The following is a 17,908-nucleotide window of genomic DNA, read 5'->3' as shown; positions in this document are numbered from 1 at the left end:
GCTGATGATACTTCTCAGGGTTTTCGAAATACCTCGTTATATTATACCTTAGGACTAATTCATCAAAATAGCATCATGCATGTATCCCAGAACGGGTAGGCCGAGATGTATATTATATACAAAACTTCCTTTCGTCCAAGTTTCGCATTTAGCCATGCTAAGCGCACATGTCTTGCGCTGGCATATAGTTTAAAACAATTATTGTGTGCCTATTTTTCTTTTGATCGACGTGGATGACAATAATTTGGCACAAGATATAAAAATCCACAGACGGGCCAAAAGTTCTTTTTTCGTGATTTATAGTAGATTTGCCGCAGATGGCATTAACTACTTGGTCAGACAAACGGGGAGCGCTGAAGGTCCGTAGGAGGCCCGGTACAACGTTTAAGACAACAGGCCTGAGGGTGCCCAGTTGGGCGCGAATCTCGACTCAGGGCGTCGTCTGAGAGGAAAAATATTTGGAAGGGTTAATTAACCCTAGTTGGTCGATAGCGATAAGCGGCGATTGAGGGAAATCGTCGACCACGCCGGCGGGTTCGGTATCGGGGGCCAAAAGTCCACGGGTATCAAGTACTAAAGATTATGAACATGATTTCTGCAATATTTTACTTAATAAATAAATGACGGTTCATATATAGTAATCGCATTTTAGTAATTATTATACTGGAATCTAGTTTCTACATTACAACGCTTTTATATGAAGTAAAATATCGTAGTCTGAACATGACCGAATTTAACAATTCCATTATACGAATTGGAGGATTATTTACTATTGAAAATACATTGCATATTTTGTACTTACTGTGTAATTAAAATTCCTGAATTATCAGGTTTCGAAACAATTTAAAGTATTCGTTCGGCGTACACGTCACGTGATTTGTAGGGTCACCACCTCGAGCTGTAGGGTTGCCAACCCGTAATTATTCCCTTAGCGTATGGGTTCTTGGGCACAGTTCAGAACCGTGGACACTTTGATCCTTGAGACATTCAGGTGGTATAAAAATAACCATCTATTGTGTTTCTTGTGTTGTGATACGCCAAACGACGTAGATACATGAGCATGTAATAATGATGGCGTTATTAATCCGACTAAGGTATTTGAAAGCAAATTAAAGGTAACGACCTACCATCAGGAATTAAAGGATACTTTTATTTCCTGATAGTAGATCGTATTAATAGTCCCACAATCGGATTGAAATACCTGTGGGTATTATGGGCAATTTTTCACCTTGACCATTTATCTTGGATTTATTATGCCCGTAATTCCAAATTAATTCAGTAAATTGTGGAAACCGCCCACGCCCCTGTAACTCCGGAGGAACGGAAATAACTAGTTCGTTTCACGTGTCAATATTGGCAGACTGGTAGGTTTCGAGGCTGCGGCGCCAACTTGGCTGTAAGCCAGCTGACTTGGGTAAATACAGATTAAATAATTTGTCACCTCTGCTTTAAATGGCTCCCCGCCATAAATGAAAATCACACCGCTTTGTCTTGGCATCCAAAACAGATGTTGAAATGATTAAACTTTTAAAACTGCGCACTTACTGTAAAGGCAATCCTTTTTTTTTCTCACGATTACATTTCAAAGGAGATGAGACTCCGGACATAATATCACATTTTATTTACAAAAGCTAATATTATTAAGAAACATTATATTATATTATTTCATTTTGCGGATTAAGTCGTTCAAGGCCAGCACAGCATGACAATGTCTTACGCTTCGGGATTCACATGAACGGAATTTATATAATCGTTCCCGACGAAAAACCTGCCTTCATAAAAGCTCCCTCCCTCTCGGGACCGCGAGATTGAAATTAAGAATGGTATTGCTCCATTAAGATTTACGAAATAACCGCCTTTAAGGAAGCAATCTAAGTTCCAGCTATAATTTTCGTACGATGTTGAAATCATTTATTATTGACTAAAAGACTCAGCGTTCAAAATCTTAAATTGTCCTTAGGTGTGTAATTTTTCATTATTATTCCAGATGTAACAACTAGGAAAGGGAAAAGGAATAGATGAAATAGTGTTTATGCATAATTTCATGGAGTTGTCACGTAACACCGCGGGCCGGTCGAAGCAAGGAATACGAGTAGGTGTAAGTATAGGCAGGATATTATGCGCTAACTAGACCCTCAGCCCGTCTCGTAACGTGCTTGTTCCCAGCTTCAAGTACCAAATGCGGTTTATCGTGTCTCCGTTCCCTTCAAACCCGTAATTGTACAATCAATTACTGAAATTGAATTTATTTGCAGGAAACGGGAAACATTTGTTATCGTAATACTGTGTATACAATCAAACCTTTAATAGTGCAAGGTTTTAGTGTTCCGTACTAATCCAAGTGAAGAAACGGAAATTCCATAAGGCGTTAGACGTCACAAATGAGATCTGGGGGTTTGAAATGGCTATATCGAAGTAATTCATCTAAGAAAGCAATATTGCAATTTGACATTTGTTTGCATTGCGCACTTACTTTTATATGCGCAAATGTCAAATTGCAATATTTCTCTCTTAAATGAGTTGCTCCGATGTGGCCATTTTAACCCCTCTGAACGACTTTTCAGTTCAGAACTATAATTTCCTTTCACGTACAGTTATGAGCAATATAATGTATCCACTTTAGGATTCCGTCGCACTAACATATTTGACATTTAGTGAGACTTACAGTTCAATTTGTCAAAAAAGTTAATGTGACATGGTACCAAAGTGTATACAATACATATTAATGTTCGTGACCGTACTCTCCAGATTGCTCTAGCTCTAGGGTACGCAGTTGTAAATGGAGGTTAAAAAGACCACATAGAAGCAATACATCTATAAAGCAATATTGTAATCACAATTTGCCATTTGCGCATGTAAAAGTAAGTGCGCAATGTCATTAAATGTCAAATAGCAGTATTGCCTGTTTAGATGAATTGCTTTAACGTGGCTTTTTAACCCCCTAGTTCTCTAGATACTGAACCTTTGGTGTGCGAGTCTGACTCCCACTTGACCGGTTATTTATTCTACTATTATTGCATGTCACATCAAGGAAAAAAAGACTTATAATTATTAGATTTAGCAATAAACTTAAACGTTATGTTAAGGCCAGGCGCGCACTACGAGTTTTTCGCCGCGCGGCCGGAAAAAGCAGCAGCATAATGTCGCACTGTAATTCTGTAACAAACAGTTTTAAATTGTATTGTGCGCACTTGACGGCAGAGCCGCCGCAGCGGCGCAGTATTACAGTGCGACATTATGCCGCTGCTCTTTTCTGCAGCGCGGCGAAAAACTCGTAGAGCGCGCCTGGCCTAAAATTGTTTTTAACAAGTACTTTAAATATACTTTATACCTATATATATTAAATCTATATGGAATATATATACACAGTATATAACATTTCACAATAAAAATAAGGTGAATCATAAACCTATCGACAGGTTAAATATAAATCGAGTTGCAAGAGGGGTGAAGGTTCAAACATTTGACCGATAGAAATCCAGGCTCGGTGTCTATGAACTTGAATAGAAAATGTATATTTACTACAGCTCGTAAAAAATCCTGTTATTTTATGGACGAACATAACTGCTACATCAGTTGTGAAGTTATGCGTTTGTATGTTTGTCAAAAGTGTTGAATGTGGAGGAAACATCAATAAATAAAGTGTCAGGCCCGCATTAAGGATTGTACAAATGAATCATCTACTAATATTATCTGTTATAAGAGAGAAAACACGTGCCTCGCACACCAGCAGTGCTTATGAATGATTATGTAACTGAGTCGCTGTTATATGGATCATTATACCTATTACTGTAATACTTACTGGAAAGACTACAACGTTCTACTCCTTTATTTAAGTAATAATTAAAGGATAGCTGTTATTGGCTTTGTTTTAGTTAGTAACATTGTAAAACATTTGGATTAAGCTGTTGTTATCCCAAAAAACATAAATAAATAAATAAATAAATTGTGTCTTTTCTAATTTAGAGTTATACTCTTTATAGAAATTGTTTATTATAAAAGGACGCCACACAAAAACAAGCGCCACCTATCGAGCCTAAATGTGAATCACACCATCCAGGAACCCACTCTAATAAAAATCAGTGCTTGTTTCGAGTATTGCCTACTCTTAATCGCGGTAATTCTATATATTTACATAAAAAAATATATACACTTCATACTTATACTTTAAAATAAAGCGATCAGGAAATCCTAGAAGCAAGAACAACCATCATTTTAATAAGAAAACAGCAGTCGCCTTTAGTCACGGTGTCGCAAAATAAAGTCAAGCTTCTACGTAATATACCTCTATAATCTCTGCGATAGGTCACCCATCGCCTCCATTTGACACGCCGTCATCACTTAGCAGAGTTCTACAACGGATCGTTTCATAGTACGTTCAAATATTTTTTTTACCCCAGTCTTTACGTATTGTTGTAAACAGAAGTTTCCATTTGCCAGACTAAGTAAACAGGGCTAATAAAACTTATTTACTTACAAATGCTCTACATTTTTAATTAAAAATTGCTTTATTGTGTCAACCTTTAATTAAACCGTAGTACAGAACGAATAAAGTCCATTGTTTTGTCCATTCCAGCCTATATACATCCCACTGCTGGGCACAGGCCTCCCCTCAATCAACCGGAGGGGGTATGGAGCATACTTCACCACGCTGCTCCACTGCGGGTCGGTGTAGGTATTTTTACGGCTGATAGCCGGGACCAACGGCTTAACGTGCCCTCCGAAGCACGGAATCATCTTACTTTTTCGGACAATCAGGTGATTCAAGCCTGAAAGTCCTTACCAAACAAAGGACAGTCTCACAAAGTGATTTCGACAATGTCCCCATCGGGAATCGATCCCGGACCTGAGTGAGTAGCTATGTTAAAGGCTCTAAATATATTATTATGAAGTCAACGTTGTGGTATGAGTTTGTAAAACTGCATTGTTACTTTCATATTGTCTTAAATGAACAATATTTTCGTTGTATTATGATCTTATCCAATTCGTGCATCAGTAACCAGACCCACATTTTTGGGGTCAGAGGTGGGTAATCAACGTCCAGGGTAAGTAATCATCTTTCTCTCAATTTCACCAGAAGGCAGGCCAACAGCTGTGCTTGACCCGATGCAATTACCCATCTATTCATGTAGAGGCTTTATACCCTGCTACCTTTTGCAGCAATGCAAACGCGACTGCTTTAACCTCTCTTCTGTCTGTATTATACCAAACACAAAAGATTTTACACCGTGTCAGTAGGAAAATACCAGCAATTAACAAACATTTTGTATCAATATTTATATCAATATCAATGAATATCAATATTTAATCAATATTTGACTGGACGCCTTGAGCCGAGGTTCGCGCCCAACTGGGCACCCTCATGCCCGTTGTCTTAAACTTTGTAAGCAATTTTTTTTTGTAAAAAAGAAAAAAAAACGGTATCTGGGTCAAAGATACCTTGACCCAGATAATATAGAAGAAAATGCTAATCTGGAAATAGAGGCCAGTCTAAGATGATCAAAAATCAATCTCATTTTACTTTTCGACTTATTGTCAAATTTTATTTATGAATTAAGTAACAATGGGTACGACGTTTGATCGTCGTAAACGTCGTAGAAGACGTCACATGACAGTATTTCCATACATACTCCTCAATCTTTTCGCTAGTTGTCAAGTAGCCTATTACATACATACATACATACATAAACTCACGCCCGTAATCCCTAATGGGGTGGGCAGAGCCACAAGTAATCAAAGACAACTTGCAGCCACTGTTGATACGATGTCGTAAGCTGGATATGATGAACCTTATGGTGATAAGGGATCAGCCTATCGCCCATAACATTAGTCTCTCTCTGTCGGTTTTTACAACATGCCCGGGAAGATAAGCAGCTGAACATTTTCTATGTTTTTTATTTGCTCCCAGAACAGCATAGAAGCCTGTTCACGCGCGCTTTGGCATCGATACAGGAACGCGTAAAGTAGCAATGCACACACAGATGTGCCTCGAAAAAGAGTCGCAGTGTGTAAAGGGCCTTAGATGCGGTATGTTACACAGCAAATGCCTCACTAAGTCATCTACGGCTATCGCTGTATGTAAATAACTTTTCACGTTAAGTATGCTAGTCTCGGCGGGTATTTATTAGCTTCCATTTGTCTCGGTGGAGGTACATGGCGTTTCTTTAACAGGTTACACAGTAGATAGCTTTTTTTCTTTTTTTTTGTTATGTTGGTATCATTATATGTTTATTGCACTAGCCCGTGCTCCAATGAATAATCTTCTTTCACCCTAAGGTTGCCTGGCAGAAATTGCTATTTAGCAATAAGGCCGCCTATTGTGCTTATGTTTTATTCGTATGTTTATGTCCTTTGTTTTGTTGTTGTGCAATAAAGTATTATTGATTGATTGATTGATTGATAGCTGTAATTAGTAGACATTCGTTCAGCTTATCTTTCCGGTCATGTCGGTAAAACCGACATTGATAGATCATTATAATAAACGTTGGGATGGTCACCTGTTACCCTATGGTTCACGACAACTTTTCGATATTCTCACCCTATTAGCAATTACAAGCACGATCATGTACGTGTGAGATTTTATTTATGGTCTGATAAAGATGAAAAGGCCTGAGAGAGAGACAATGACTTACATTGATTGTATGGGACGTAATTAACCCACTGCTGGGCACATGCTCACGTGGGTTCGATTACCATCGAAAGGCATAATGTTTATGGAATACACGTCATTTTTATGCAGATATTTAAAAGAACCTCCCAATTTTTTTTATTGGCCAACAAACCGACAGAATTAAGTTGACAGCTTCAAATTGTTTGTATATCACCGAGATGCCTATTTTATTCGCCCGGATTATTCGTTCATTCATTTTAAAATTAATAATAATTGTCTATCGTCTGTCGGTTTCTTTTCGGCGGATAAGAAAATGACGGGTCCTTTTAAATTATTATTTATATATTTAAATTATTAAAATAAAATTAGGAGGTGCCTGCAGCAATCGGCGCCAATGGTTTGTTAAAAAATATACGTAGTACTTAATAAAATAAATATGAAATAAGATTATTGAAATAAGAAATATGAAAAAGCAATTAATTAAACTTATTAATTTTGTTTTCCCGATGTTTCGGTCACTTTACAGCAACCGTCGTGGTACTTTATTATTAAACAGAAAGATCGCAGTTCAGTACAATACAATCGTCTCAATGCGCGTTTAGAATTAGTTCTGTCAAATTACGTAAGCTAGTGTTGTGACGGTCATTAGCATAGAGATATATCAGTCAATATTAGGTCGATAGATTCTTTTCTATCTAACAGTCTAACAGTTACGTATTTAGACCATTTTTTGTTGATATTTTGTTGTTTTTATGTGTGTCTGAGGAATAAGGGAAATAGAAACAAAGAGGCGAACAGGGAGAGGTAACGATACACATTAATGTAACCCCGCAATAAATTGTAGGGAAGGCTTTATATGTATTTCTGCGGATTTTTCACCCCTTCGGATGGCATTCACTACTTGGCCAAATCAATACAAACGCTTCGTCTATCGTGTGGGTTGTGAGGCGGAGTACCAACCTCATCAACCCTGGTGTCAGGGTTACTATTGAGCCGCCAAAAGTGACATGGCTCTTGTAACGACTACGTACTTACATCAGTAAATAGTAATAGCTTTCTGAAGCACGGATCTTCTTACTTTTTGATAAAGCCTAACCTAACCTAACCAAACTAGGGATCACAAAGTGATGTTTATGATTTGTCGCCCCCGAGGCCTCCGGATCGTGAGCACAACGCTCAACCACTGCTGGATTACGGAGGCCGTTATGACGTCACGTATGTGATTCCTCTAATATTTTTTTCTGTTTTAATGCGACGAATGGGTGACGAAACATATATCTGTAACGGCATCATTCAAACCATGTTCTCTAGTACATGCGACATAGAGCAACACCTCCGCGACATGCGACGACGAAGCGAAGTAGTATGCGAAATAGGTTAATATTTTTTAATTTATTTATTTTCATTAAATGCTAAATCTATTAAAAAATATATTATGAAATTTAATAATACTTTATTCAATTTCATAATATAATATATAATTTAATATACTTTTGTTTCTTTTTGTTTTTTTTAGTTTTAGTAGTATAGTTTTAATTATTTGTAATGTTAAGATTAATAATATTTACTTGTTAAGTTTGTAATATTTGTTACATTGTACCTATTATATAATTTCATTTGTTAACTTAAATTAGACACATAAAAATAAATAAATAAACGGCATCATTCAAACCATGTTCTCTAGTACATGCGACATAGAGCAACACCTCCGCGACATGCGACGACGAACCGAAGTAGTATGCGAAATAGGTTAATATTTTTTAATTTATTTATTTTCATTAAATGCTAAATCTATTAAAAAATATATTATGAAATTTAATAATACTTTATTCAATTTCATAATATAATATATAATTTAATATACTTTTGTTTCTTTTTGTTTTTTTTTTAGTTTTAGTAGTATAGTTTTAATTATTTGTAATGTTAAGATTAATAATATTTACTTGTTAAGTTTGTAATATTTGTTACATTGTACCTATTATATAATTTCATTTGTTAACTTAAATTAGACACATAAAAATAAATAAATAAAAAACCATAACCCACTTCGCATATCAAGGTCAAGAATATCCACTGAGGCCGTTCCCCACTTAGAGTATTAGAGATGGAATTTGGCAACCTTGACACCTCCCTTAACTTTGTACGGTACGACGCTGCCTGAATATCAATGAGAATGTGCACCACTACTGAACGTACTCGCCCTCGTTTGCCTTTCATTAGATTTCTTTTGGGAATAGTGAAATTATTAGACAGGGCGATTTGTTTTACTGAATTGAGCGACCTATCTATAGTATTAGAACGATGATTATTGTTACGATGTCGCTTACACCCTACACAGTCATGAGCAATATCATGCACTCACATTAGAACCTTGTTGCACTATCATATTTGACATTTAATGAAACTTACGATTTCATTTGCAAAAAAGTTAATGTGACATGGTTTCAAAGTGAATATGTCGTGGCCAGATCGTAAAATTGATCATTTCATGATGTGTTCGACCATTTCATGAAATGGTCATATTTCATGAAATGGCCAACTTAAGTTGACCATATCGTTAATGTAGGCGGTGTTCATGTTATGTGGTGTAATAAAAATGCGAATAGTCGATTAATTAATTAGGATCAAAATTATGTACCTATTCGATATGGAAAATTGAACAATTAAATTGATTCATCGATTATAATATCAATCAAGTTTTAAATATAATCGACACCAGCGCCACTATCGGTGGATAATGTTACTAATTTTACGATATGATTTCCACCGTTTGGCCATAATCATGAAGTAATCATGCATTTAGTTACTCGTATCGTTAAACGTTTTGTGTTCATTGATCTGGGCAAACTACATCATGATGTGGCCAACGAATGATATTCTACAATTTCATGAAATATGACCATTTCATGAAATGATCGAGCACATAATGAAATGATCAATTCTATGATCTGGCCACGACATATACATATTAGTACTCATGACCGTACAAGTAGCCATACAAGTAGATAGGGTCTTATTGATATCGTAACAGATACTTACTGAAGGGAATGATTAAGACCATGATTCTAAGTTGATATCAAGTGGATTTTGCTGTCGGAAAATTCATGAAAAATTTTGTGTTTTTTTTAAGTATTTTCCTTGCCATACTTTTGCGACGGAAAATTCGACTTGATATGTTGATATCCACTTAATATGTTGAATCATGGCCTGAATCATCCCTTAAAGATTTCGTTACGATGTCACTGACACCGTGTATTTCAATATGGATACAATTTCACAATTTGTTTTGCAATTTATATTATTAAAACAAGGACCAAGCTATTTACACCATAAACAAAACAGTTACGGAACAAAAATATGAAACAAAAACAAAAATAAAATTATATAAAACTAACACAAACAAACAAAACTCAAAATAAAATAAATTATGAACAATTAACACTTAAACTAATGTCAAAGTACAGGAGCCAGTGTTGTGACGTTCATTAGCATAGTGATGTATCAGTTATGATTACGCCGATCGATTATAATTTTGTCTATCCATTTTATATAGATACTACACACGTCTGCCTACCCCCTAGCAGGTACGCCAGTACAGGCGTGATGCATGTTTTTAATTTTATTTTACGCAATTAAAAAAAAAACAAATAATTTAATTCAAATTTTAATTTACGAAAACAAAAAACTATTTGTTAAGGATCTCTCAATGCGTCTTATCGAGGCTTCGGGGGATGCTAGGGCTGGTAGTTATTTCTGCCAGAGAATTAGTCTGGCGCTTCAGAGGGGTAATGCTGCCAGCCTGTTGGGCACCTTGCCTCGATGTGACGCATTGGAGGAGTTGTTTTATTTATAAGATGTGTTTGTTTTGTTTTTAATTGTGCAATAAAGTATTCTATTTACGAAAAAATAATCTTAAAATAACTCATTTTATCTCTCAAGCGCTATGAGTACGAGTAATTAGTGGTATCCAATGCAAGTATCTTATTGTTGTAGAAGAATTTACAACAAAAGTGCCTCTTGCAAGTACTGAGATGACTAGATAATACCGAAATGTACCTCACAATCGCCGAAGGTCCGCCATGGGAACCGAAGATCGATATCTCGTAATTGTCTTACCCTCCCACAGCATATTGTTCACATTGTATTAAACGGAAATATGTAAAACAGAGAAACAATGACTCGTATGACTTTCGACAGTTTCCCTATATTTAATTGTTTGTGTATTGCTGTTATCTATAATTTATCTACCTATAGGTATGTTTTATTTCAGGTATTTATATCTTAGGTACTTACTACATGATTCGACAGAGGTATCCCAAAGGTTATTGAATGGAATAACTGGAATGGAATGGAATAAGAAATGAAGATGGTCTTAATCATTCCCCTCAGTGTCACTAACACCCTATCTACTTGTATGGCTACTTGTATGTACTTCTTCTTCTTCTATCGTGTGGGTTGTAAGATGGAGTACCAACCTCATCAGCCCTGGTGTCAGGGTTACTATTGAGCCACTAAAGGTTCCTGACATGGCTCATGTAACGACTACTTAATTATCAGTAAGTAGTAACCCGGACCAACGGCTTAAAGTACCATCCGAAGCACGGATCATCTTACTTTCGGACAAACTGGTGATCAGTCAGTTATGTTCTAACCAAACTAGGAAACACAAAGTATTTTTTGTGATATGTCCCCACTGGGAATCGAATACGAGACCTCTGGATTTTGAGTCCAACGCTCAACCACTGGACCACGGAGGTCGTTAACAATTAACACAGTTAACAATTGACAACATTTCAAATTTTTAAGCCGTGGTTTTTTTGTGCTATTTCGAAAGTACTTGTTTAAATAGAAGACACGTATTTTTTCTTTTCAAGATTTTTCCACTAGAAGTTACAAAAAATATTTTTTGAAAATTGGATTCTGCCATTGATAGAATGAAGGCAGTATAATGTAATGTACCTTTGCATGCGTATTTAAAACAAGTCGCAAACAAAGTGTCATGTTATGTATGACATTTACTTTTTTTATAATTTTTATGTAAAGGTCTGAACTTATTATGCCTTCCTCTTCTGACCTCGTGGATTTTTCAATATATTTCTATTATTACTGAATTAAAAAATCTGAAAAAATGTGTTTTGTGTAAATCATAGAAATATCTCGAAATGGTTTTCGATTTAAGGCACCTTAGTAAAAATGAAATGTTGTCAATTGTAACAATCGACAGTGATGAAAATGTAGGTGTGAATCGTATTTCCCTCATTCAGCGCTTATCGTTTTCGGAGTCGATTAATTCTTTGAAATGTAACGCGGAAAAGAAATCGCCGTTTGTCATAATCGTTGGCAACTTGGCTAAGGCCTCAGGTTTTAGGATAAAAACTACCTATTTCTCCCATAAGGTGTCACTGCTTTTGAGTGTTTTTAAATTTTGACAGATCCCCATATTATTTGAGTAAACAAACATATTGTTTTGGTTATATTTTTACATTATAAAGCCAGGCCGTATTGTTCCCAGCTCCAGATTAATTCAGTTCAATTTAAAAAGAAACTTGTAATTTTGTTACTGAACCAATATTATTACGCAACTTAATGTAGATATATATATATAGGTAGTTGCCTACGGACTTTGAAATTTTAGGGTCAGTCTGACCCGAGAAACATAAATGTTTCTAACTTTTGTCCTTTAGCACGAAAACACTGTGAATGAAAATAAAAAAATTAAACAGTTCAATTATGTGGAATTCTAATACTTAGGCCTTTTTACAAAACTTTGTAATATTTAATCCTAAAAAAATTTTTGGGGATTGACTTGATTGTGTCATAGCACAGTCGCTTTGGGAACACTAACCCCTGAAACGTCCCAGCCTGTAGTTTTTAATTATTTAAATATCTTACGAATAGCAACTCCTACAAATCAGCCTTGAAGATTTGCTTACGTCTAAACTTAAACTTATTATTATTTAAAATCTCTCTAATTTCCTAGAAATTCTCTGAAGCATAACAAATTGACAGAAGGATAAAGAATTTTCATTTTCCAATTTACAAAGAATATTATTTTCCTTTTTTTCTAATTAAGAACAAAGAAAGTATTTTGTTGTGACCTGATAACATCATAATTATTTGTTATTTATGGAATCAAATGGACTTCTTACAATAAAAATAATTTTATTTTCTTTCAGCTTATTATTACGAAAATATGTATAATGTTACACCAACAAGTATGTAATGAAGGTCCAACAAAGAAAATAAATGATACCCCCTTTCCACAGTATAGCAACACCAGCATGAGGAGTGACAATGGCTCAACGTAGTATGTACGACAGCTGACAATATAGCTATTATTGTCATTACAAAATCCAGCATTGGGAAACATAAATACCTACAAGTTGTAAGGAAAAACCGCGGGCATTCACTGGGCACACAAAAAGTCTCAACACATGGTTATGTCCCGTCTATTGTTCCGTACAGTTCTAAGAAACATCGCAGTAGAAGTACTTCTCGCTAGTTTCTTTGGTGAAGCAAGCTTTTGCCATGAAAAATTTGTAAAGTTTTATTTATTGTTTACCCAGTTGCTTTTAATCAGCCCAAAAGTCTGAACTATCCCAGTGAAAATCTGGAGTTTTTCCAAAGTTGCGAACGAATATCAATGAGACGACGCCCGACGACCGCACTTTTTCTAATATGTTGTATATACAACATATTAGAAAAAGGTCGGTCGAAATGGATCATCCCTCGAATAGAGCATCAACTCTACAACCAGTGAGTTGTAATATAACATTAATATTAATTAATGTGTCAAAATATTTAATAAAACCCTAACGAGTTAACAGCTAAGGTTACAGTAGCAATTTATTCAAAAATCACCTACTCAACATCCCTTTTATTAGGATAATAAATTTAACGAAACATCACATATTTTACGCAATATATTACGAACATTAGCACGTTTGATGCAAACTCTTCAACGTACAATATATGTGTATTTAAAATTCATCTAATGAACAATCATAATTCATGGGATTACGAGCTTTAAACTTTCCAAGGGTATTTTCACATTCTTGCGTGAATATAAATGAATATGTTTGTGTATACTTCAAAAGGTTGTGCCAGTGGTAGTATCATCATCATGTCATCAGCATTATCCCGTTTTTGCACAGGGTCCGCCTACCTAACTTGAATATTTGACAGGTCCGGTTTTTTACAGAAGCGACTGCCTGTCCTTCCAACCCGTGAATGGAAAACCAGCCCAATACAGGTCAGGACACATGCCTCCGAAAATGCATTTCTCAGGAATGTGGGTATCCTCACGATGTTTTCCTTCACCGCTGAGCGCGTGATAATTATTTATAATCCAAATATGAATTCGAAAACAAATTCAAAAGTGATAAACGTAACCTATCAAGGTTAGGTTGTCTTGAAGTACAAAGTCAATAGTTGGCTGGAGATTTCTATAATTTCTTTTGATGCCTTGTGGCTCAACCTACCTCAATAACGACTAAGGACGTGAGTTTCTGCATGAGTGTAGGCATGTAACAATCGTAACTCTGTTCTTAACGTTATGGCCTTTATAATTTACAAGGCTATCTCACATTCCCACGTGAATATTAAATTCTATGTAAGTAGTAAAAACTGTGTTCCGACTGAGTCGAGAGAAGTGTGACGTCGTAATACTTTGCCTCAATGTCGTGTCACACAAAACACGACTGATTACAGACAGTAAAGTTAGAGTCTTACAATGCTAACAAAGGAAACTTCTCCAATTATATCCCCTGCATTCCAGGGCAATAAAATTTGCACGAAAACGCCGAGTCATGACTAAAGACACCGCCCGGTTAATGAAGAAAGTATTTGAGACAACGACGAATGACTGGAACGGAACGGATCTCTGTTATAAGTTGCCACTGGTAACAACGGAACTAAATAATTACGATGAATTTTCGATATACGTTCCGCAATCGTAATATGAAGGGGAAATTAACAAGTTTTAATTACCCTTCTAACTAATTAACTTACTACTGCAGGAGTAATAAAGGCGATCAAGTTAATCATTTATATTGGTCGTATCACCAGCAAAAATGGAGTTAGTACCATAGTAGGTAACCTTACTGTAGTAGAAAACTATACATTGTTAAGTGTTTGTCAGTATATATCTAAATTTCTGCCCGTAATTTCTATTGAAGTTGGCAGACTATTCATTCAGCTGGACACCCTCGGGGCATATCATCGGGTCGCATCTTCAAGTCAGTCGTCTAAGAGGATTATGTCAGAGAGAATCATAGAAGACGACAGATACAAGTGTTGGAATAAGTGTGGGTCGGTAACGGGAATCTGAAGTGTTTGCTCTCGCGGGCTGGTTGGTCTTCTACTTAACTTGCCATTGGCAATATTATACATTCTTTAAACGCGTGCTTTAGGTTTTAATTAACAGACAGATTTTATGAATGATTCTATCTAAATGATGGATATTAAGTGTTCCGTCGTTAAAGTTAAAGTTAGTTTTCGTAGTTATATATACCTACTCAAAAGGAATTATATTAGAAGAAAGAAAGAAAGTATTTATTATTATATAATAAAACAATAAGATTTACATGACAATTTTCTTAGAGAGAACATAATAAGAGAACAAATCAATCTTTACTGTTTGAAAAGATCATAAAATTTATTTACGAAACTACAGAATTCCTTCTTAAAAAAATTCTTGCTTACAACCTATCTGGTAATTGGAACTGAACGTTTACAAGTTACAATTAAGTATATAATTAGTAAGTACTTATATATAAACTTTTTCAGAATAATGACTAAGATAATCCCTTTTTGTAATTTACTTCTAGAAAGCAACTTTACCGAATCTAACAATCGTTACTGTATTTATTAGTACTATTGTCCGAATCAAACATTTCTCCGCAAATACCAACTGCAGATGAAAGCTTTCCTTTACCCATCGCTTTGAAATGCCACAACTTCTTATCCTTTAAGTAGCCTTTTGTTGAGATCTATGCGGTAGAATGGACATACAACTATCTATTTCATAGACCAAGCCGTTTCGCGATCACCAGGGTCGTCTTACGACACAATCTGCTTCCTTTTCGACTGACAAGATTGATTCCGATAAAATAACAATAGGATCTTCGAAAAGTTCACTATTTCGACATAATTACGCGTAATGTAGTAAATGAGAACACATTATTAAAACTCACAATAAACTCGTATACATTGCGAACGATTGCATGATCGAGAAGTTGCTTAAGCCGTACCCGGTAATAACGACGCGGCACGACCCATCGCAACTGGTCCCCTGACTAGTAAGCGATGTACTTATCTACTTATTTCCCGACGACCTGCTCCCGCAAATGTATTCGTCTGCAAATATTTCAGTAGAAAAGAAGATAAGTAATTTATATTTAGTTACGCTGGTTTACTATGATGTGTTTACTCGTCTCTTGACAAGCTTCTTCTATTAAAACTTCACTAATAATTTTCCATCGTATTTTTTTTATCTTTGACATTTATTTATAGGTATTTTATTACATTCTACGAAGCCATAATTACGTCTCTTCTCCGAATCAAATAATTGTTGTTCAAGAATTATATTAAATTGTAATAAACATCTTCAACAACGTTCGTTCGCTTTCGCAAATTCATTCGCTTTCGCATAAAATATGTGTCGCATTGTACCAACTTTAACCATCTCTTAATTATATGTCCGCCTTTTGTTGAATTTTGAAAAGTTAACTAACTTGTTGAAGTAGGGTAAAGTTTTAAGATAGATGGACATTATTTTACGGTCCGTAAATTAGCTTTGGAAATAAAGATGTCAGTGGGTGAAGTAGGTATTGAGGCGAGCTTGAGCGTGGGATTTTTCAAATTTGCAACATTCTCGCATACTTCCTTATTCAAATACAATGGATTGAATCGACAGGTCTCATGTACGCGGTGAGTTTCCCTCGGCCGGAACCGGCAGCAGGTTCACGAGAACAATGTATTAGTCTTAGAGGAACAATTTCACCTCCATTTAAATAAACTCGTTAGATTCCGCTGACGGGGGCGTGCTGAGCCCTACGAGGAAATTGCTTACACGTAAGTCCGCGCGAACTGCGACCGCACCTTGCACGCTTAGTATCGGTCGGCATCCGCGCGCGGAAAAATAAAATCACCAAAATTGCCCTCACTGCGCGGAAAATTAGAATTTATCGGGACAAATTCTAATTTTCCGCAAAGCCGGCTTTTCGGTAAATTATTTATGGCAAAATTAATTTAATAGCCCAAAGTTCTTTCATTACTACCGACTTTTTAAACACTTCTTTAGTTTGACCATCGCGACAAACTTCTTGTTATGCTACGTGCAAATTTTTTCACACAATTCATAATTTCATTAAATACTTTAAGTATCCATTATGAATGTATTAGTAAATAAACAAAATAAATAAACCAACACTTACCGAGAAAGACGATAATCTTCGTTTTCATTTTGGCAGAAAAGATTTTGACACGAAATAAATTTAATTTATTTTCGAAAAATGAATTAAAGTTTGTATGTCGAGAATAATATATTGTTGGATGAGTCGGCGGCGTTCGACGCGCGTTACCGCCAGCCCGCGTGTGTGTGGCGCGCACGCGGCTGCGGCGGCGCGGGCGCACGTTCACTTTCTAGGTGGTGGGGCCGCCCTAGGAGCACCGGGAAGCAAGGGTTTGTTGACACTACTGCACTACGCACGACCATAGATAATCGGACGGCGGATAATTAGCGAGAGCGCTCGATATCTCCGCCTTCGATACTATCAGCTGGGTGCTCTAACAAAGCTATCTTTCATTACATGATATTAATTGTAGATTCTAAACTAATATCCGGTGGAACCTCGTCCGGGAAGTGGGTGAGGCAATAAGGTGCACCTAGTGCTTCGGCTCCATACCTACTTTAATCAGCTAACGTAAAACAAGCAGATACTTACGTTAAGAAAAACTATTTTCAAGATAAAACTTTTTTATATTTTTGACTTTTTAGCGCAGTCTTTACATTTTTTTAATGTATGTTATGTAAGTAAGTACTTATTTCTAATTAAATTGTAATAATTATCATATATAGTTATAATCCTTGGTTACAAAAATGCAGGTAGGTACTACGATACCTACAGAAAAAAAATATCAACGTATTTTTTAAGACTGATCTAAAAGACGGAGCAATAAAAAGAATACTTACTTAGGTATATTTTTCAGATTCGTTTATTTAAAGCATTGCAGCCTAGACGGCGTAATGGAATGCATTAATGAAAGCAGAATTTGCAATAAAAGCAGAGCTCCTGA

General features: G+C 35.9%; 1 protein-coding gene across 1 annotated transcript in view; it reads right to left on the bottom strand.

The window, feature by feature from the left end:
* Positions 1–17,189, bottom strand: part of LOC126379872 (DNA translocase FtsK-like) — a 54,427-nt gene extending 37,238 nt beyond the window's left edge. Inside the window, exon 1 of the mRNA XM_050028846.1 lies at positions 17,047–17,189. Coding sequence (XP_049884803.1) covers positions 17,047–17,074 — 28 coding nt within the window. The 5' untranslated portion in view covers positions 17,075–17,189. The remainder of the gene's footprint in view (positions 1–17,046) is intronic.
* Between the last annotated feature and the right edge of the window lie 719 nt (positions 17,190–17,908).

The sequence above is a fragment of the Pectinophora gossypiella genome, chromosome Z (assembly GCF_024362695.1).
Source record: "Pectinophora gossypiella chromosome Z, ilPecGoss1.1, whole genome shotgun sequence".
Lineage (NCBI taxonomy): Eukaryota > Metazoa > Arthropoda > Insecta > Lepidoptera > Gelechiidae > Pectinophora > Pectinophora gossypiella.
The sequence above is the reverse complement of the archived record's forward strand: the minus strand, read 5'-3'. Positions and strand labels throughout refer to the sequence as shown.